The 20,971-nt window shown below is 46.6% G+C and overlaps 3 protein-coding genes across 3 annotated transcripts; 1 reads left to right on the top strand and 2 right to left on the bottom strand.

Moving 5' to 3' along the window:
* Positions 1–480: 480 nt before the first annotated feature.
* LOC120674478 (AMSH-like ubiquitin thioesterase 3) lies at positions 481–5,979 on the bottom strand. Its single transcript, XM_039955655.1, has 14 exons — positions 5,857–5,979; positions 5,526–5,590; positions 5,350–5,428; positions 4,945–5,109; positions 4,719–4,783; positions 4,270–4,375; positions 4,141–4,187; positions 2,602–2,860; positions 2,336–2,440; positions 2,193–2,255; positions 1,991–2,068; positions 1,806–1,868; positions 1,247–1,296; positions 481–836 (listed from the first exon to the last, which is right to left on the bottom strand). Exons 1-14 carry the CDS (start codon positions 5,977–5,979, stop codon positions 668–670), a joined length of 1,437 nt encoding a protein of 478 aa, XP_039811589.1. The 3' UTR covers positions 481–667.
* Positions 5,980–15,968: 9,989 nt separating this feature from the next.
* On the top strand, positions 15,969–16,626 carry LOC120675827 (histone H3.2). The gene has a single exon (XM_039957037.1). It carries the CDS (start codon positions 16,053–16,055, stop codon positions 16,461–16,463), a length of 411 nt encoding a protein of 136 aa, XP_039812971.1. The 5' UTR covers positions 15,969–16,052; the 3' UTR covers positions 16,464–16,626.
* A 374-nt stretch (positions 16,627–17,000) lies between these two features.
* On the bottom strand, positions 17,001–19,821 carry LOC120675826 (G-type lectin S-receptor-like serine/threonine-protein kinase At2g19130). The gene has a single exon (XM_039957036.1). It carries the CDS (start codon positions 19,789–19,791, stop codon positions 17,233–17,235), a length of 2,559 nt encoding a protein of 852 aa, XP_039812970.1. The 5' UTR covers positions 19,792–19,821; the 3' UTR covers positions 17,001–17,232.
* Positions 19,822–20,971: the final 1,150 nt, after the last annotated feature.

Raw genomic sequence — 20,971 nt, 5'->3', positions numbered from 1 at the left:
TGTGTCCATTAAAAACGAGACCCCTATATAGTGATTTCGCCGATTCAATATTATGGAGCTAAACAGAATAAAAAAAGATATTATGATACTCCAATAGAGCTGTGTAAATTTCACTTTCCTAAGACTAAATTAAGTTGTTGTGTTTGCTCATCATTATTTTTTTCTTTTTCTTTTTTTCGCGCAGCAAGTAATTTTTCTCGGCACCTGAAAAGCGGCAGAAATTCCCTTCCTCAATTAACAGAAATGCAGTCGCAAATATCAAGTAGAGACGACTAAATCTCTATTCTCTCAAGTCTCGACAACAGTAGATAAAGTAATAACTCAACAGTTCAAAGTAGGTACAAGAATTAACATGCAAAACTCCTTCAACCCGCAGCCATGTGACAGGTGAACCACTTTAGAGTTCAGACATATATGATTCAGTTGTACAGACAATTTACATTTTCCATCTAAAAGCCAACCAAGGCGCCTTTAGAAGAACTCTACACAAGATCCATGGAACCAAATCGCTCGCATGTCACACATCTGCAATGCCCTTTGTATATATATCACCACTTAAGGAAAAGCTAGCCTCAAATGTAGATGGCTATCACACTTCCAGTCAACTGGAAGCAGCTATGGCCTACCTGTAGCCTACACAGCCTACAATGTGCTAACCTACACAGCGTTATCGAAGGTCAATAACACGAAAAGCTAAAGCAGACTTCAACTTTATGTGGGAGCATTCCTTGTAGGTTGCCAAGTCATGCGGATGGAAACTCCTCTTAGCGCAATCACCAATTGCATGCATACCACCTGGATCCGTGAGCTGAAATATTTTCTCACGGTCTTTTTTGCTGTTCAAATAAAACATATAATTAAGACCACATGACCATCTCATGCAAACAGAGTTTCAGTTCAACAGGGGCACCACGACAAATTGATTATCATGCATGACTACAAGTGCTAATGAGCAGCAGAGCAAAACTACAAAATCTGTGCAAATTTGCCTGACTAATGAGCTAGTAAACAACATAGCAACCAGAGAAGCTCCACGATGTATGTACTAAATTCTAGTAATTAAGAAAGTGCCAAGATCAGAACAACTCATTCCATCTATTTGTTAACTGGGTTACTGACTTTGCATAATGTGAACTAGCACGATGAGATGAGTACTTAATATTAACTCCATGAAAGGAATCACACATACTTGAAAGGAAATACTAAACAATAAAGGGATGCCAAAGATGAAACATTGATAGGATACCTTTCTTTTGAAGGTGCCAGAACTATTGCAAATGCTTCGTGCAGCTCCTTCTGTATGTTAATAAGACCAGACATGATCAAATATTAGCAATTAATTCTCAAAAGACTTCCTAAGCAGAAATTGTGACAAAGAAACTAAAGTTCAATTAAGCAAGCAAAATATCTGTGTGCACGTTGTATCTTATAGTATTCTATATAGGTAGACCAAAACAAGCAGTCAAACTAGGATTCCCTGATACTAGATTCAAATAAAATCATAGAGTAAGCATTTTAGTAACATGAACCAGGTATCTTTTAGCCATTGATATAAACAATTGGACCAGTGTACTGCAAACATTAATTTTGAATTACTTTCAAGAATGGACAGCGACTCAAGAATAATGAAATACAAGATTATTTTGTACATAGCCGCATATACTTCAGTGATATTTTCCTTGTTTGAATAAAAAAAGACAAATGATATCATGCATTGATAAGAACGACACAAACCTATATATCCATTTATCAACCATATAGCACCAACTAATTGGCAAAAGCAATGTAGGATACAGTTGCATTACCTGATACGAATAATGATTATGGAGATCAACAGAAGACATAAAACAGTCCTGAGTTGGATGTGTCTGAAAAAAGAGAGAAAAATATGGTAAGCAAGCGCATATGTCTATCCCAAATATGTGCATGGCCGATGGGCATGAAACAAACAAATATCTATGGTGGTCAAGTTGCATTAAGTTTAGCTTACATGAATCCAACCAAGCTGGTAAGGTGAGCCGATGCTCTGAACAACTTCCGGTATTTCTTCTTCACATGTAGCTTCGCACTGCCAAAAAAAAAGTTGTTCGTTAACAAAGTGCTGCATTTTAGGCACTGTACTGCAATAAAATGAGTAGCCAGAACTAAGGGAACATGCAAGAATAGATTATAGATAGCATAAAAACACTAACCGTGTCACTTGTAGATTTCTGTTTTGGAATTATCAAGGCTGTCACCTTAAAATACTCGCCTACCTACATAACAATAGAAGGTAATGTCAGTGGTCCAACCAAATCACCATTCAACCCTCCATAGGAAAAAAAAAGAAACAGACCTCTGGGTCCATGAGCAGTGCACCAAAAATAAGCCCACATGTTTCTAGAGTTTTTATGGTATTTGCCTCAGCAGCCTTTAGGAAACATGCTGTCAACTCATCTGGCTGACATGAGAAACATTGAAACCATTGGTCAAAACTCGAAAAAAAATTATACTAGTTACAACTGAAGATCACATATGACATAACACACAAATTTTTGCTAAGCTATAGCTCACGAGCAATGCCATGATTTTATAAAGGTAAAATTTGCAGTTTGAACTTACAACATCCACACGCCGATAATGGTCAATATCTGAGATAGCACACTCTGGTTTTGAATCAGCAACTCTTGAGGAAAATATTGGTCGATCCACATGTACTTGTGACAACATTGGTGGGTAAGAAGGCTGTTGGATACTGAGTTGGTACAATTCTTCTTCTACTGGCACAGACAACCCTATTTCATTGTCAGTTTTGGAGCCATACAGCAATGCTTTACTGTCGCCATTCAAGCCATCTTGGTTCAAGATAGCTGGTAGTAAACTGCATAGAATTGGAGTAATGGTGAGTGTTAGAGTATATTTGGTAGTTTAGATATTGTATCCGGACTACCATACATATCTGGTGGGGTTGCCTTGCACCCCAAATCTTGTACCCTTATATATACCGGCCGATGCCTCAAGCTAATACAATCAATCCATTACACCAATTCTACTCTCCTACATGGTATCAGAGCTCAGGTCCCGATCCCGATCTAATCTCGCGATCTCTCCCCTCAGCCCCCTCCCCTCCCCATGGGAACCGTTTCAGACCTCTCTTCTGCCACCAGCGGCGCTCTCAAAAGCGATGCTGCCCCCATGATCTGCCCCTTCGCCACCATCAACATTAAGCTCCACGTCCCCATGACCCTTGAGTTGAAGCCCTCTAACTTCACCAAGTGGTCGACGGCGTTCCAGGCCACCTGTGGGAAATTCGGGCTGCTACATCATCTCGCCACCGCCTCCACCTCGACCTCCGACGAGACCTGGCTGCAGGCTGACTTCTGCGTCCGCGGATGGATGTACAGCACCGTCTCCGACGCCGTCCTCAACCTTGCCATGACCGACGACAAGCAGACGGCGAGTGCCCTTTGGGCGGCCATCGGCGCGGTGTTCCAGGCGAACAAAGCTCCTCGCGCCATCTTCTTGAATCACGAGTTCCACTCGATGACTCAAGGGGATCTGTCCATTAACGCCTACTGCGTTCGCATGAAGGAGAAGGCCGACGAACTGCGCGACGTTGAGCAGCCCGTCTCTAAACCCAACCTCGTCCTCAACCTGCTGCGAGGGCTCAACGAGGTCTACTCCAATGTCACCGACAACATCGCCGGGACGCAGCCCCTCACCCTCGCTGCCGCCCGGCACCAGCTCCTCCTCAAAGAGCTGCGCCTGCAAAACGAGGAAAAAGTGTGCGCCACCACCGCCCTCCTGGCTGCTGCCTCCTCTCTTGGCGGTCACCAACAGCAGCTGCTGCAGGGCGGGCGGCGCCCTAACACCAAGAAGGGTGGCCAGCAGCCCTTCCCAAACTCCTCCGGCGGCACCTCCAGCAGCACCAGCACCAACAAACGCGTTCCCTGGGGCTTCAATCCCTGGACCGGCGAACGTGTGGCCAATTGCCCCAAATTCTAATCTTCTACATGGTATCAGACCGAGTAGTGTAATTGAGGGAGTATTTTTCACATAGAAATTGTGCACAGGATTTGGGGAAAAAATGTTAACAATGGATAACCACTTTTGCAGATAGTAAGTACGGATCTAGGATCTATCCAAGTATTACCTACTTACCTAGACATATCACTTTGTGTTATTTCGTTATTAGTTGGATACTGGACCTGCAAAAGGTAGTAAGGGAATCCATGAGCCACTAGTTATATGGGATTAAATTCTCAAGAAAACACATTAGCAATATTATACCTTCATTGCAACAACAGATCCTACTCGCTGCCCAGAAAGTCCATCAGGCCCTAAGATGGAGTGCCTGGCTAGTGTATCTTCTTTTGGATAAGGTAGACCAATATTTCTGTTAAATTTACACAAGTGAATAAAAAAAAGTCACAATTTAGCAATCGAAAAAAGATGTATTGCTAAACAAGACACCCAATTGATTTGAATGGATGGCAATGCATATGGTAAAAAGGTAACAAGGTTCTTCATCAGTAGAATGTTGCACTGAAAATGAAGTAAATACTGAACGGAATAGTAGCAGTATGAATGGTTTTGCGAAAGGTAACAAGATTAATCTTTTACTTTGATATTATGAAAAATGCTTGAATTTTCAAATTTCAATATCTATCAAGAACAATTTTAATTAAATGAAACTCAACATATCAAAAAGGCATGCATATGACAGAAGATACACATACTGTTTGCAGATCTGCCCGACAGGTTTGATACTCGGTGATGATGCCATTTGATGTCTCATAACATCCTGCAATGACCCAGTTGCATCACCAACAAATAGATATATAGAAAAATAAAAAGGTGAAGTATAATGACAGGAACTAGAGAACTTTAAGAACAGAACTCTTCCATCAAGTTGATTCTGAATATATTTACAAGCTACAAAATGCAGTGCAATGCCATTTATACCTTTGGTGCATTTGAGTCTGACGAATGCTTGTCAATCCTGCAACTCGCAGCATAGGTCCCATTTAAACAATGAGGCTCTGAAATATCACCCACATCAAGCTCTGCAATCCTCTGATGCACAACTGGCTTCAGCAACTCTAGCTCATCGATGACATCCAATAATTTCTACAACAAAACGAACGGCGCTATGATGCACAAAAAACGCAGAAATGTCTCAAACTTCAGCAGGAGATGTCTTTATTTCCAATTATTTTCCCATAACCACTAGCTTTAAGGCTTGTGTTTTGTTTCTTTTTTATCATGTCAAGTGTAAGAAAGATACTAGTAGATTTTAGCAGTTAACTACAAAATTACTTGCTCTCTTGCGCATTAAATGTAGTGCAGTTGTAAGTCGGAAATACATACCTTCCTGAAGTAGTAGTCCTTTTCTCCTGACTTGAACAAGTGGTAGTCACGATGCTTTGGAATAGTCTCGTGCACAAGGCTGCGCCCAAATAGAAGCCATATGTAGCTCAACATTTGGACTGATTTAGAAAATAGAAGCTAGGCATAGAAATGCACAATGTCGCTCAGCAACACACCTCGAGTATCTCAGAAGAAGAACATACAGCTGGATGAGGTTCTTCTCCTTTCTATATACGTTAGCCTGCGCAAAGCATGGAAAATTGTTTAATGCAACTAGTGATCAGATCAATTGTAGTCGAGTTAATTCTACCAGATAAAACAATCACCACATCGCGATATCGCATTGCCAAACCATGCCCCGCGTTATAGAATATAGAGGTGGTTTTATGTGCAGGGAATGGTTGGAAGATAGTCTTCTTATCAGAGAATTATAGTTAACGTGGGAGATTTGGGGCGCTGGGTTTGGGGGGCAGGCGGTGGTTAGGGTTTAACGGAGGGACGGCGGACCTGGGTGAGGAGGCTGTCGGCGATGCGGAAGTAGTTGGGGAGCCTGATGCTGTGGTCGACGGCGATGGCCGGCGCCAATGCCTTGACGTCGAAAGCTCCCCCGCGTTGCTGAGCCGGCCCCATGGCGCGCTGTTCTGCTCCCTCCCTCGACGGAGCTTTCTGCGGCGGGGACCGCGAGTCCGATCCGCGACGTTGAATTCGCGGGAACTGGGGACGCAAGGAGATCGGCCGGACGGCGACGTTGAGGAGGGGGCGGCGCCACGACCGCTGTTGGATTGGATCTACGGCGCCGATGCTCTTGGAGGAGGGAAGAGAGGCGGCGGCGGGCCAAGCCGTGCCACCCACCTGCCACGTAATCAAAAAGTTCGCCCAACCGCCGGCTACGTTCGTGGCCGAACGGCTCGGTTGGCGATCGATTTTTATTACTACTAACAGAGATGCACATGCGGCACGCACGTGTTAAAAAAACTATTAAATACACATAATAGTATCAAATATTATTCAACATATTTTCCACGTAATTTGAAATTTCAATATCTTGTATTCTCGTTGCTTATAGCATTGCTAGGTATATATGAAGCAAAAGAATAAGCTAGAATAGATTATCTCGACCAAAAATATCACCTCGATTAAAAAGCATAACAAATATATCTCATATCTTATATATGAAAAAAGCATGGCTAAAAAACATAGGTAATGACTTCTAGATGGCCGGCCGTAATTTTGCTCAACTGTACGGACCTTCGTCGGTCAAAATACTAGTACTTATTTTCACCAGCGGCTCAACCCATGTGCGAGGGTCCCATAGAACCTTATCTCCTCCAGTACTCCATTCTCCACCGCTCACCATCGCCAGCATTCTCTCTGATGCAGGCATGCAGCGGCATGCCCGGTGGCGACGGCGGCATGAGCATGCGGCCTCACCACCACCGGCCAACCTCCCCTCCCCTCACCTCTCCCACGCATCGCCTCCTGCCTCCCTTCTTCATCTCGCATCGGGAGAGCTGCTCGAGAGGCGCCACCAAACCCTAATAGCTCTGGGCAGCCTCGATTTGCTCCAGCGGCCGCCCGCCGGCGAGGCACGACGGTGGTTGTGCTCGCACTCTGGGTACCCCGGGAGAAGGGGGCCTCGAGGAGGGCGCGGTTGGCCCCGTTCTAGGCGACGCAGCGTTGTGTGAAGGCGGGTGGGGAGGAGGAGATGGGTTGGGATTTTCATGCAGGATGATGAGGCGGAGGCTTGTGGCCGCGGCGTCGCAGGGGGGGCCTTGATTGGGAGAGGTGGGGCACTGCGGGCGGCGGCTACGCACATGTAGGCCGGGGCACCACCCCCGCGACAGGTGTAGGAAGGTGCTTTGGCTCGTCAGCATCGAGGTGAGCTGGTGCCTCAATCCGGTGTTGGTGGGCGTCGGGAGCGTAGTGATCAGAACTGGTGGATTTGGGGCGAAATGACTGGGGAATTGAGGGGGGTTTTGAGCCTACTCTGGGCGGATTTGGTATGGGATGATGTGCGTCGCGTGCTCTGAGCCTGATATGGGGAATTCGGCTTGCTGCTGCATAGGCTTTTACAGTACTGTTGGGGCAAGAAATGTTTCCCTCGGAGCTATTTTTGGATGTTTGGGCCACCACCAAGTATAGTTACATCAGAGTCTGATCATTTTTGGTTGATTTTTTGATGTTTGCCTTCTCAAGTTGCGGATATTTATAGGTTCATATAGGTTGCGATCAAGTGCCTCCGAAAGGAGCTACGCTTTTGTATTGATCCTGGCAATTTCCTTCCATTCTTTTCTCTTGCTGCAGATTGTGTTGATTCTAGTCTGCACTCAAGGTTCTAGTGAAAGCAAAGCGTTGTTTCCGCAAGGAAAAAATGATGTTTAAGACTTGGAATCGGAGCAGCGGACCACTGGCGCCGCGGGGTCGCTAGTACATGAAGGCTAGGCTGGAGTATATCTCTCCTTGTATCTCTCTCTATTTGATTTCCCAAATCGATTTGGTTCCTATTCAAGGGTTTCAGTTGTGACAGGGTACTATTGCAGGTTTTGATTAAGCATTAAGCAGGAGTAATATGGTTTTGATTAGGCAATGATATTATTCTGGAATTAGCCAATTAGTGTATTTTCTCATGTTCTGTTAATAAGCCATTTTTGGTTCTATTGATTAACTTTGTGGAATTCATTTGTAGGTAAGTTATGCAAGTCAACAAGCAAAACATTCATTTTAGGTTAACTTTTTTCATTTGGATTTTCAGCACAGGTTTGAGAGTTTCTAGCAGTACTTAGTTGCATATTTTGATAGGTATTGAATTTCACTTGTTCTACATTTTCTTTTTTCTTCCTTTTGGTTCTGCACTTATTCTATTAGTGTGTATTGTTCACTTTTCTTTTGTATCCCTAAACCACTGATCTGCAATAATATGGTCTGAATTAGGTAATAATATGGCCAGAAATGAGGCAGTAATACATGACTTTTGTGTGTCAAAGAGGTATGTAATTTTAGCAAAAACTCATAAGCATTTTTGTTGGGTTAGTATGTCTTTTTCCAATCTCATATAGGCAGTTTTCCTCCGCATGGTAATATGGCTTCAAAAATATAGATAAATGGACCTTGTTTTGTTGGTAAAAATATATCCTAAATGGTGTTTAGGACATATAAGCGTTTCAAGTTTATCAAATTATACCTTTTATGTTTTTATGTAGCAACTTTTATGTTCTTGTTATCTAGCAATTTTTTCTACTGATTTTAATTCCTGCTTGGTGTTAAGAGTAGGCTCACGCAAGCCAATGTTGCAACTAATCTATACTTTTTTTGAGTTTAATACGTGTCTTTTTAAGTGTTAGAGAGGTTTGCAGTTTTGGCAAAACTCGTAAGTATTTTAATTGAGCTAGTTATGTCTTTTTTCAATTTCATGTAAGCATTTTAATGTTGGTTCTCAAGAAAATTGTTATTCTACAGATATAATAACATTGATTTCCAGTAAGCAATATTATTGTTCTATCTAGGCATAACAGTACATTTCATTAAGCAAAATTAATTCTTTTTAGCAGAGGCAAATTTATGCATCTCACTAGGCAATTTCAGTGACTATTTAATTTACATTACTCCCAGGTCATGTTTAGGATCAGAATCCCCCATCTTATAATTGCTGTCATCCGATTCAGAAAGTGACTTGCATTCCTTTTTGCTTCCCTCCAATGCCCTTCTTTGTTACAAACAAAGAAAACTTTTCTATTGTTGTTTTATTGAACCTAGGAGGTGTGAAGTTCCTGTATGAATCAAGAACCCAATCCATTTTGCACACAAGTTGTAGAACTCCCCTCATCTCTTCCGTAGTGCAAAACGTTTTGCCTAGTGCACAACACCGGAGCTGTTGACCAAATCTCTTCCACGATTGCTCCATCTCCTACATATCCTAGGTGCTTTCAGCTAGATTGTTTACCAATAGTCGCTAAAGTGTTGTCAGCAGAAACTACATAGTGCAATAGGGTTGATTTGAATCTGATTCATCTAGGAAATCATAATCATATTCTCGCGGGAGCTCGATTAAATCCATTTTTATCTTCTATATCCCCTGCACAACCATTCAATAAGTCACATATCTGATTGGAGAGCAGCACCATGAGAGCATTTTTTGCATGCATAAAAAACAACTAAATGTAGATCATCAAGAAATAATGTACTGTTTAATAGGCAAATCAGTTGTTTTTTGTTCAGATGTTTCCTCTACGTCAACTTTTTCTAGTTTGTTTAGCATCACAATCAATAGAATCAAGCATTTTTTTTTCTATCTGCATCCAACCAGGCTCTACAACAGTGGATTCAAATCAGGTTCTGCTTCAGTGGATTTCTACAACAACATATCTGTCATGCTTACACACAGTTTAATTTCTGTGACGTAGCAATTTTTTGTAATTCAAGATGTACTTTTTTCCGCACCTCGAATGTATTTTTCCCTGTGGATCTATCTTGTTGCTAGAACCTAGAAATAAATTGGCAGTTGGTGACAACATAAAAAGACTTTTTTTATCTATGTGTCACGCAGCTTATCGTTGTGTTTTCCTTTTTTTTTTGCTTATTTGATGTGGCCGAGGAGGGTGGGAGAAGGGATCAAAGTTGTTGGTGTCAAAAAAAATACGGGAAAAGGAGATGTAGGTGGGATTGCCGAAATAGGGATGTGATATTATAGTATACTTTCTGAAGATGAATCGGCCGTACAAAGGGCTGGCCCTAATATAGCTAGGTCCAAAAACATATCTTTCTAAAATTGATTGTAGCTAACTCACAAGATTAGTAGCTAGGAATAAATTTGGCATGGACAAACCTGACAAAGCAAAGCAAGCTTCCTTTTTCTCTACTTCCGTCCTAGTCTCTTCTCCGTCCCCTTCCTCGGTTCACCCAATTGAAAATTGACTTCTTGCTGCTACATCTTGATCGATGGATTGGACTGGATGCGCGCAGATGGTCCAGACGCCCTGACGGGGCTGCGGGATTGATACTCGGCTTCGCCAGCAACCTCAGGTTGGCCTCCGAGTTTTGTCCCGAGCTTCGCGGCTTGCGCGGCGGCCTGGATGCATGGATCACGGCGGCGGAGAGCGGACGCGCGATGTGCGGGTGGGTATGGGGCGCGAGGATGGCGGCGGCCATGGCGACATGCGGCAGGCGGGGGTGCCGGTGTGACGTCCGGCGGGGGTGCCGCGTCGGGGGATCGCGGACTCGCGGGGGGCGGCGGCGCGACGTGCGGCAGGCGGGAGGAGGCGACCGACGGTTCCTTTCGCTTCCCACTCGAGGTTGAAGGATACGAGATGATTCTGCGCGGTGGAGGTGGTTTGGCGTGTTTGCTAGGTCGGCGGGGTTCATAAACGAGGAACACGGGATGAGAACAGAAGCCCCGCGTGAAAATTTCTGGCGGGTACGGTAGACGGGTGCGAAAAAAATTAAGATTTTGGCAGAAACACGATCCAACTCGTGATTTCTATGGGTCTCCACCCCCTCCCACCTCTTCGGCCCCGACAGACGGGTCCAGCGTGAGGGGTACGACGGATCTAATTTGGGTGAGAAACGTTGTATAGATTACTCCCTCCTTCCCCGTTTATAAGGCATGGTGGAACATGACACGGTCTTCTAAACAACACTTTGACCATTTATTTATTATATATTATATCACTTTTGATTATAAACTTATAATCATTGTAAAATATATTTGATTATGAATCCAATCATATGAAATTTGCATTATAAAAATAAAAATTTAATAGTCAAATTATTGGTCAAAGATGACAAGGTTTGAATCTTGATATACGTGTATGCCTTATAAACAGGGAAGGAGGGAGTATTATTATAGAACATGTACGTATGAAGAAGAAGCATCGGAGTCATATACGGATTCACCTGGTCGCATTGAACCTCCAACTCCGAGAGGGCCGTCTTCCCGTGTGGCTGGACACAGCATGGAGCCATGGACTAGATCAATATCTTTTTTAAGTTATTATTAAGTTACACAGCGACTCACTCGGAATGCACGCACACTCACATTCTTGAACGTGCAAGCACAAACTAGATTGAGCACCTTCGAAACTAAGGCAGCAAATTTTTAAAATTGACGAAGTTACTATAGACGTCTCGTTTTCGATGAGAACATTGCCTATCATTAAAATCATAACGCCACTAAATCTTAGAATATTCGCTCCCACTAGGAATCGAACACAGAACCTGTCTTAACCACGATGTATTAAAAAATACTTCTAATTTTGGTTTAGTGATGAATCAGATCCGTTTGGATCACCTAGGACTGAAGTTTAAGGCGGAGTAAACTTTAGGTAACTAAATATAGTGACTAATGTAATAAATATTAGGTAACTAAATTTTAGTCCATACATGTTTGGATCCATGGACTAAATTTTAGGTTGAAAAATGTTTAAAATATATAATTGGGTGAAATCAAATTTTAGTCCAAATTAGATGGATTCTATGGACTAATGGACTAAACTTTAGCTGTAATGAAACTAAGCTTTAGTACAAAGTGGCTAAAGTTTAGTCCATATATCAAACAGGTCTAAGTGAAGTTACGAATAATGTTTCTAGAAAGTGTTGGGCTTAGTGATGGATGATTTTAGTGCCACTCTTTTTTAGTGGGATATTTTAGTGCCACTTAATGCAGGGAAGAGATTGAAAAAAAAAACCTTTGTGTTTGGCTCCTCCTCTTGGTATAAGCCGTTTCTCGTCGGCTTTAATGGTGCAAGGTGTCTTGAAATTGTTTTTCTTTAGAGCTTCATTCAAAAACCCAAAAAAATTCTAAACCGGCTCATATCAGCTAATTTAATAGTATTCTGTGTGAGAGGATAAACTGGAATAAGCTGAAAAAAGACAAGCCAAATAGAGTAATCTTCATTCTCCTTGTGCTTCTTTGTTTCTAGAAACAGCTTGATCTTTGGTGCACAAAACATTGAACGGTATTCCCAACATTATATAATATCATATAATATATAACATGCATGCACTTACTTCCACATTTGCTTCCCACGGGAATTGACTTGTGGCACTCATATGCAAGACGAAGAATTTTCATAATACTAATTTTTGCCTCCAAGTCGGCAGTGATGACACGGCATACACATTCCATGTCAGATTGCTCCACGGCATCAATGCAAGATTGGCTTGGATTGACATAGGCGGTACCAATGTTGATTGTGACCATGCACTTGCTTATAACTAGATCTCTCTCATCGTAACAATCTTTTTCACCGCAAACTTGGTGTGCTGTAAACACAGCAAAAACCAAAGCAATGAACACAAGTCGAGGTTCTAGTTTCATAGGCATCTCGTAACAGCATGGGATTGTTGTTTCTTGGAATAAGTGTTGCTTCTATGTGTATCAGCCTATGGCATTCTAGACTTCTATTTATAGCAGTCGGGAAACAATGGCGGGTAATGAATCAATGTCCAGGAATCCACAAATGGATACCAGTGCATCCAAATCCACCTAACAAATAAGAAATTAATGACTCGAAATTGAATAACAAATGGGAATCTCTTATTAAATGTTATCCACGATATCAAAATAAATATTAAAAATTCTTTGAGCATGTATGCCTATGAGGCAATTTTTTTTTGCGATTACACAATACAACTCAGATACTCACGGCACATGCACACTCATCCCTATGAACACACATACGCAAACCCTACTCCATTGATTATCAACCAAGCACAACTTAATTGACCTCGCCAAGAAGATTTTTTCTACAAGCGAATCGAAGAACACAAGTAACAAAGAGGTAAACACGCAATCTGAAAATTGCAGATGTCTATAAACGCATCTGAGTATGAAGTTCAAGCTCTCAAATCGAAAGTACAAATCGACACAATCGAGGAGAACAAGAACAGGGACCCTGGATCACGGTAAAATGACTAATCTCAGTTTCTCAATGGAAAATTAGACCTAAACAAAATCCGAACCCTAATGTATGGCAGTTACTAAGTTTATACTATAAAGGGGCGTCCTAGGGTTGGGGTGACAAGAGAGGGGGCACTCATAGCATGGGCTTAAGGTCCTACACGATACAAAGGCCAACTCAGCCTGAAATAGGTGACACAACACCTTTTTATGGTCACATAGAATGATCATGAATCTTTTGGAGCTGGAACCAAAACCAAAAGAAAGCTTTCGTCCTTAGCTTTCCAACGTATCAAAGTACTCCTCATTTTGATGTCGTATGAGGGAGATGTAGCCGATTCCATCGAGAGTGATCTGCTGAATCCGAATCGAACGTGGAGTCCAAGTTGATCACAACTTGTAGCTTGGCGAAAGGCATGGCTCATGTGTATCCACTTGGTGATGTCCTCATCACAATGGAAAGAGGAATTGACTGTTAAAATGGATTTTTCGATATCTTGGGTTGCGAACTTTTTCTAATCTCAATTGTTCTGTATACGCATACAAAAATATTGTACAACTAATTTATTTCTCTTATAGTGTGCAAGACAAAAACAAGGAAATGATTGGTGTGGGTACTACGTATGCGAGTTAATGCACTGTCTAAGCCGTTGCAGGAAAAAAACTCGGCCGGCGGTGGAATGACCGCCCCCGCGGTATTGTGTGATAGAGAAGACCGTCTCACACCGGCCAAGAAAATCCCCGAACCCCTGCCCCACCCTTACACAGCTGCACCGTAGCCCATGTGAGACGACCACGACATGGGCCGGGCCTTAGACTTGTGCTTTGGCACTATGTGACAGACGAGGGGATTTTTTTAACCTCAACCTGAAATTCGCTTCCACGGGGAGTCGAACCCAAGACCTGAGGAGTGCCGCTGGGTTCCTCTAACCAACTCAGCTAGAGGCCCTTTGGCAAGCTGTTGCAGGAAGACTACGACGGATGACCTAAGAGTATGTACACACCGTTCACGACTACATTCTCCTAATTATACTGATGTGGTGAATTAATATATCAAGTATTTTTATCAAAAATTGTTAGATAAGGCAAATTAGGGAGTAAGTTTACGACGATGATAGGATAAGGGCCGTGTCGGAGCAGCTCGTAGGATTCATTTTGAGGAAGATCCTCGATTCTAGAGGCAAGTTCTAACACGACGGCCATATCAATAGACTATCAGCTTCGATGTCGTGAGGGTACTTGCATTGTAAATGTGACTTGTATATTTGTAAATATTTGTAAGCGCGGTGTTGCATTTTTTTTGTATATTTGTAAGTATTCTTATAGATAAATAACTTCATTACATGATTGCCCGCGACTTTAGTTATTTTCGTAGATTATTTTAATATAAACATGACGAATAGATGTATAGTACTGTAGAGCTCATTTATGAAGAAAAGTGATGCGCGGTAACAATTTAGCCTAAAAATAAAATATTTAATGATAATTCTTTATTGTTGTTAACCACCTTCATTGGGTGCAATATAGAAGACACATGTTTTAAAGAACTTAGTAAATAAGAATCCATATTTATAAATAAAAAATAAGTAAACAATAAATTTATATTTATAGTAAATATATGTGTTGTAAGTACGCATTTTCCAAACATCCAGTAAACAGAACACACATACTAAGATTATTCAGTAAATGAAAAACTTAATTTGATTTTCTTTTATTACTGTAATTTGATTTCCTGTTTCTATTTTAGTTCTTGTATTCCATGTCCAAGCCAATGGATGATCTCTGTGTTTGTCATCATGGTTTAGTCTCTCATTCTTAGTGTGCCCAACTGTCCATCAGTATCACAACATGGTTATGGAACTTCTCTATTATCTGATATTCATCAGGTGAGCAATCATCTGCCAGCTGAAAGACTACATCAGGGACCCGAGCTACATGTTTCTGGATTTTTTGACTTGCAGCGAATGTCAGATAGTACGAGGTGAACAACCGGCTTCAGTGCCTGCAGATTTTTGACTTGTAGTCAAGAAGAAAAGCTTCGTCCAGGCTCAATTAAGCAGCACAGACACAGTTAATGTCAGCACAGACTTGTGTTTGACTGTTTTCCAATGGCCTGAAAATTTTGCACCTGGTCGTTACCAGTATTGTAGTGTAGACCAGGCGTCTGCGTTTCTGCTGCAGCCTTCCTCACGCACCCGCCGTCCTGTATAGCATGGCATGCCAGCATGGCATCACCCATCGCAGCTCATAGTCCTATATAGCAAAGTAAACACGAGAGACATCAACCAATACTGACGGCAGCTGAAGGGACCCGAGCACCGACCAGGGGGAGCTTGGCGAGGAGGAAGTGGATGTGCCCGTTGCCACAGACGAGCTCGACGCCAACGTCGTTTTGCCCGGAAGAAGAGAGAAACGGTGTCTAATGGGCCTTAAAACAATCATCGTGCAGGAAGCATCAATTTCTCGTCGAACCGGCCCAGCAAGCCGCGCATCCAGTGGGCTGAGCCCGTCAGCCGCGGCCGAAACCACCAGGTGGGGCCACCGATCCTCGTCGAAGCCGCGTCTGCCAATGGCTTCGCACCACCACCCAGCTCGCGGATCGCCACCCCCCACTGTCCATCTCCATCCAACGGCCACAACGCCTCCCCCGCCCGCGCCTCCCAAAAATTTTCGCGATCCCGCCTCCCCCACCCTCTCGCCGCTACAAATACCCCAAGCAAAACCGAATCCTCCCACAGCAAATCGAATTCCAGTTTCCAATCCTCAAATCCTCCAGCCCGCTCGCCGCCGCTCCGTCACCTCCCGTCCGATGGCCCGCACGAAGCAGACGGCGCGCAAGTCCACCGGCGGCAAGGCGCCGCGGAAGCAGCTGGCGACGAAGGCGGCGCGCAAGTCGGCGCCGGCGACGGGCGGTGTGAAGAAGCCGCACCGCTTCCGCCCGGGCACGGTGGCGCTGCGCGAGATCCGCAAGTACCAGAAGAGCACGGAGCTGCTGATCCGGAAGCTGCCCTTCCAGCGGCTGGTGCGGGAGATCGCGCAGGACTTCAAGACGGACCTGCGGTTCCAGTCCTCGGCGGTGGCGGCGCTGCAGGAGGCCGCGGAGGCCTACCTGGTGGGGCTCTTCGAGGACACCAACCTCTGCGCCATCCACGCCAAGCGCGTCACCATCATGCCCAAGGACATCCAGCTCGCGCGCCGCATCAGGGGCGAGAGGGCTTAAAGCGCCTCTGATGTTCGTCCGTCGTCGTGGTGTTCGTCTCTCTGCGGTGGGACAACTAGATGCGTCATGCATGGGGCGTTCGTTCCTTGCTGTGATGTCTTGAAATAATGTTCTGAATGTGTTTGCCTCACTGCGATGGAATATGATGGGTGGGTTCTGAATGGCTTTGTTCTTGCAAGAATTGCTGCGTGATGTGATCGATGCTGCTGGCTGCTTGATCTGTTCTTACTGCTAGGCATCTGATGACTGTTATGTAGTATGCATATTGCATAACGAGCTGGAAGGAATTGGCTCGCCGCTGAACAGAGGAGCTGATCGACCTTCCTTCGAGCAGTTCAGGATCATCGTAATGTTCTAGAGCATTGGCCTCACTGCAGTGGAATACGATGAGAGGTTCTGAATGACTTGGAACTGGAAGGAATCAACTCGCTGATGTTTACAGCGAATGATTACAAACATCCGAAAGAACCAATATCTTACATCTGACTTGTTTGGCTAGTGCTTCCCATTCCAATAGAAACAATCAAACAACAGCCCTGCTGCATAATTCAGGGCCTCTATATCCTGACCTGCATTTACCACCAGCACTAGCAAGAGTCCTCTGGGCATTATATCACAGGGGCAGGATGCATCATGCATGGCATCACACACACCCCTGTTACTGTACAGGGACTAGTAGTACTTAGATAAACAGAAGCATGGGCTTATACTTGCAATATTTATGAAAAAAACAGCAGTATCCAGTTAATTTTGTGATGATCCACTAGCTCTAGTACCTAAAGGTTGCTGACGTATTCGAAACCGTAGTCATCTGTTGCGTTGACGAGTGTGGTCTTCCCAAGAGGGTCTCCAGCAACCTCGGCAGCGGTGGCATGCCGCGGTCCAGCACGCCCTCGAGTATCTGAACCACCTCCCCCATCGCCGGCCGGTCAGCCTCGTCGTCCTGGATGCACCAGCACGCCACCTTGCAGGCCCTCTCGACCTCCTCGAGGTTGGCGTCACCGCGCAGCCTCTCGTCCAGCAGCGTCCCCACGCCCCCCTCGACCAGCTCCCTCGCCGCTCTCATGGGAAAATACACGAGACGGTGGCCGCCGCCGTCCGAGTCCCCCGTGCTGCGGCGCTCCTCGCCGGCGCCGGAAGTGTTCCTCCTCCCCGACACGAGCTCCAGCAGCACCATGCCGTAGCTGTACACGTCGACCTTGGGCGTGACGGCCGCCCCGCCGATCCACTCCGGCGCGAGGTACCCCATGGTGCCCCTCATCGTGGTCAGCGCGCGGCTGAAGCCCCGCCCCACGAACTTGGCCATCCCGAAGTCGGCGAGCTTCGGGAGGAGCGACGCGTCGAGGAGGATGTTCTCCGGCTTGACGTCGCAGTGGATGATCCGGTCCCGGCAGCCGTCGTGGAGGTAGGCGAGGCCCCTGGCGACTCCGGCGGCGATCCGGTACCGGGCGGCCCAGTCCAAGAACACGCCGCCGGTGCTCTGGAACAGGTGGACGTCGAGGGAGCGGTTCGGCATGTGCTCGTAGACGAGGAACCGGTTCTCGCCTTCGCAGCAGAAGCCGACCAGATTCACCAGGTTGACGTGCTGGATGATGCCGATCGAGCTCACTTCAGCTCTGAATTGCTTCTCGCCCTGGAAGCTGCTGTCCAGCCTCTTCACCGCGATGGCGGCCGAATCGCGGAGTTGCCCCTTGAAGACGGAGCCAAAGCCACCTTGCCCGAGCTTTTCGGAGAAGTTCTTGGTTGCAGAACGCAGTTCTCTGTACGAGAAGGCCACAAGTCGGCCATCACCCCCTTGGATGTTGTTCTTGGCTTTCTTCCTCCTGGTCATCAGAATCATGAGCAGCACAAGCAGAATCAAAGCACCGGTGCATGCGCCAGTGACGACGCCGATGATGACGCCTCGTTTCTTGTTTCTTGATTTCTGATGAAATTCTCTTGCAGCCAGACGGAGATAAAGAATTTCATCATCAGAAGCAGTGCTTTGAAATTGTTTTGCGTTGATCAATCCATCGTGCCAAACAAGGCATCCCTGGCTGCCATACGAATACGCGGTGCAAGAGCAGTTCTTCAGACAAGCCGTTGAGCATTCAGCCCTGCCCCTAACGTTCTGCAAGCCACGCCCTCTGTCAGGCAGCCCAATGCCAGGCATGGAGAAGAACCCATCAGTTGAAGATGCCGCCGCACTGCCAGTGCTGTTACCAGAGGTACAATCCAGCGTTGCATCCCTGGCACACCCTCCTGTCCGATCACCCTGCTCCCAGTCCGCCGGCGACCTCACCGAGAAGCCCTTCATGCAGCTGCAGGGCTGCAGCGCCGCGGTGTAGCTGCAGACGGCGAAAGCCCCGCAGGCGGCGTACACATCGCCCGGCGACTTCGGGCCGGCGTAGAGCGTCAGCCAGTCCCGCGACGCGTCGATCCAGACCTGGTGCTTGTTCTGGCCGGCGACGTCGACGATGTTGCGCGTCACCGTCGCCTCGGCGGTCACGTTGAACTGGAGGTACTCTTCCCGGGCGTCGTCGACGAACGCGAGGTGGAAGCCGGGCACGTTCCCGGCCAGCTCCGGGATGTTGCTGAAGTACCTCCCGTTCCAGGCGCCGGTGGCCCAGTAGGCGACGGGCGAGTCGCAGAGCTTGACCACGAGCTGGGGAGCGTCTGGGTCGACCTCGAAGCAGTAGGGTCCAGGGGACGGGGTGGCGGCGCTCTTCCTGGAGACGAGGCGGCGGTTCACGCCCGTGGCCTTGTCGCGGCCGAGCTTCGCGCCGGGGAGCAGCGTGTCGGTGGGGTGGTCGAAGCTCTGCCACAGCGTGCGGGGCGCCGCCGAGGAGTTGGAGGCGTCGAGGAGGACGAGGTTCCCGCTGTTGAGGAGCACGGCGACGGTGGTGTTGGTGGCGTTCTTGGCCGTGTCGTGGGCGGATCTAGCAGACCAGGTTACCGACTTGGTGGCTTGGTTGACGACGACGAGGTCGCCGCCGCCGGACACGGTGAGCTCCGGCGAGGCGGCGTCGGCGTCTATGACTGGGTTCGCGCCGTTGGCCACCCACACGGTGGTCAGGCTGGGGACCGCGGTGAACCATACGCCGAGGTACCACCTGTCGGGCGGCGCGGCGCCGGCGGCGCCTGGCGATGAATCCGCGTTCCCGTCGGGAGCTCTGAAGAAGCCGAGCGTGAACTTGCTGTTGTTGGAGAGGATCCTGCCGCCGCCGCCGCCGGCGAGGGCCCGGCCGGGCGAGATGGTGTCCGTCGCGGTCGCGGCGGCGGGGCGGCACGCGCCTAGGAGGGCCAGGAGGCCGACGACGAGGGTGGGCAGGGTAGCGGAAGCCAGCATGGTCGGTTGGTGAAACGGGGGACTAGGCAACCGCCGTGCCGCGAGCCCGCGAGGAAGCGCGCAGAGCAGCGGAGCGGGTGCTTTTAACATGTACGGTTCCGGGCAGCCAGGTGTCGCCGCCGCGCCCCGCCCGAGACGGCACGGTGGTGGCCCGGACGGCGGTGGACGTGGACCCAGCCGCTGCCAGGAAACCGCGCAGACCTCTCGACGCCCCGATGGCGACGGCACTGGTTCGGCGAGCGAAGGGGTTGTGTTCTTCCACCGCGGTCCGCCGCCACCGTCCGTTCTTCGAGTCGCTCGTGCCGTGGAATTCAGAAGCCATTTCACCACGCAAGCGGCCAAGAAAAAGGTGCGGCGAGAGGAAAAAAAATCTCTACAATTTTCTGGAGTCCGCATCGTCAAGTTCAGGTCCGATCGGATCGAGCTGACCGTCCGTCTTTATGGGGTGATACGTATCCGAGCTTCCACCCGTCGTTCGCCGCCCAGCCCCTCCCTGCCCCACTACCACTAGTACGTTCTGACTAGGGTTCCGCCGCTGCTGCCGCCGTCTCCATCCACCGTCGTCACCACCATCAATTTTTCTACACGACGCCTGTGTCCAACCACCTATCCCGCTGCCCGACCGACAGTGCTGTCGCTGTCAGCCTCGCCGCCCCCGCACCCGCCACCTCCACCAGGCCGGTCTGCCGCTAGCCCGCTACCGGCTAAGGATGGCAATGGTTCCATTTCGGATCGCGGATTCGGGTTTGGAGATGATTTCTCACCCACGGTTTTCGGGTTCGGTTTCGAAAATTTAGTTTTTTATCCATAGATACCCTATGAATAACCTTTTGGAATGAAAACTTATAATTTATGCTATACTTAGTAATAACTTCATTTATTTAGACTTAAATTTATTTTATGTTGACTTGAAAAATTATTTACTATTTATTATCTCTCGTTTATACATGTGAATGTTTACAGGAAATACTTATTGCTCTGACTATGTTACTATATAAAACGGTTTCAGATAGTGGCGAATCTAGCATTTCTACTTAGGCTGGTCCAATAGAACACTTTTTTAATCAATATTTTAGTGAATAAGTCAACTTAATTTTATAAATCATTGCAATTTCTTACTTTCCATCTTCCCAATTCAGTTATCAATGATTGCACATTAGAAAATAAGTAGCAGTTATTT

The sequence above is a fragment of the Panicum virgatum genome, chromosome 5N, assembly GCF_016808335.1.
Source record: "Panicum virgatum strain AP13 chromosome 5N, P.virgatum_v5, whole genome shotgun sequence".
NCBI classification, from domain to species: Eukaryota; Viridiplantae; Streptophyta; class Magnoliopsida; order Poales; family Poaceae; genus Panicum; species Panicum virgatum.
The sequence above is the reverse complement of the archived record's forward strand: the minus strand, read 5'-3'. Positions and strand labels throughout refer to the sequence as shown.

Bases quoted from the DNA above. Each gene is read 5' to 3' on its own strand.
- LOC120674478 (XM_039955655.1), bottom strand. From the start codon at position 5,979: ATGGGGCCGGCTCAGCAACGCGGGGGAGCTTTCGACGTCAAGGCATTG. The intron at 5,110-5,349 runs GTATGTATTTCC...GTTTTGTTGTAG, and splicing joins AGGACTACTACTTCAGGAAG to AAATTATTGGATGTCATCGA. The intron at 4,784-4,944 runs GTATAAATGGCA...GGGTCATTGCAG, and splicing joins CAGACTCAAATGCACCAAAG to GATGTTATGAGACATCAAAT.
- LOC120675827 (XM_039957037.1), top strand. From the start codon at position 16,053: ATGGCCCGCACGAAGCAGACGGCGCGCAAGTCCACCGGCGGCAAGGCG.
- LOC120675826 (XM_039957036.1), bottom strand. From the start codon at position 19,791: ATGCTGGCTTCCGCTACCCTGCCCACCCTCGTCGTCGGCCTCCTGGCC.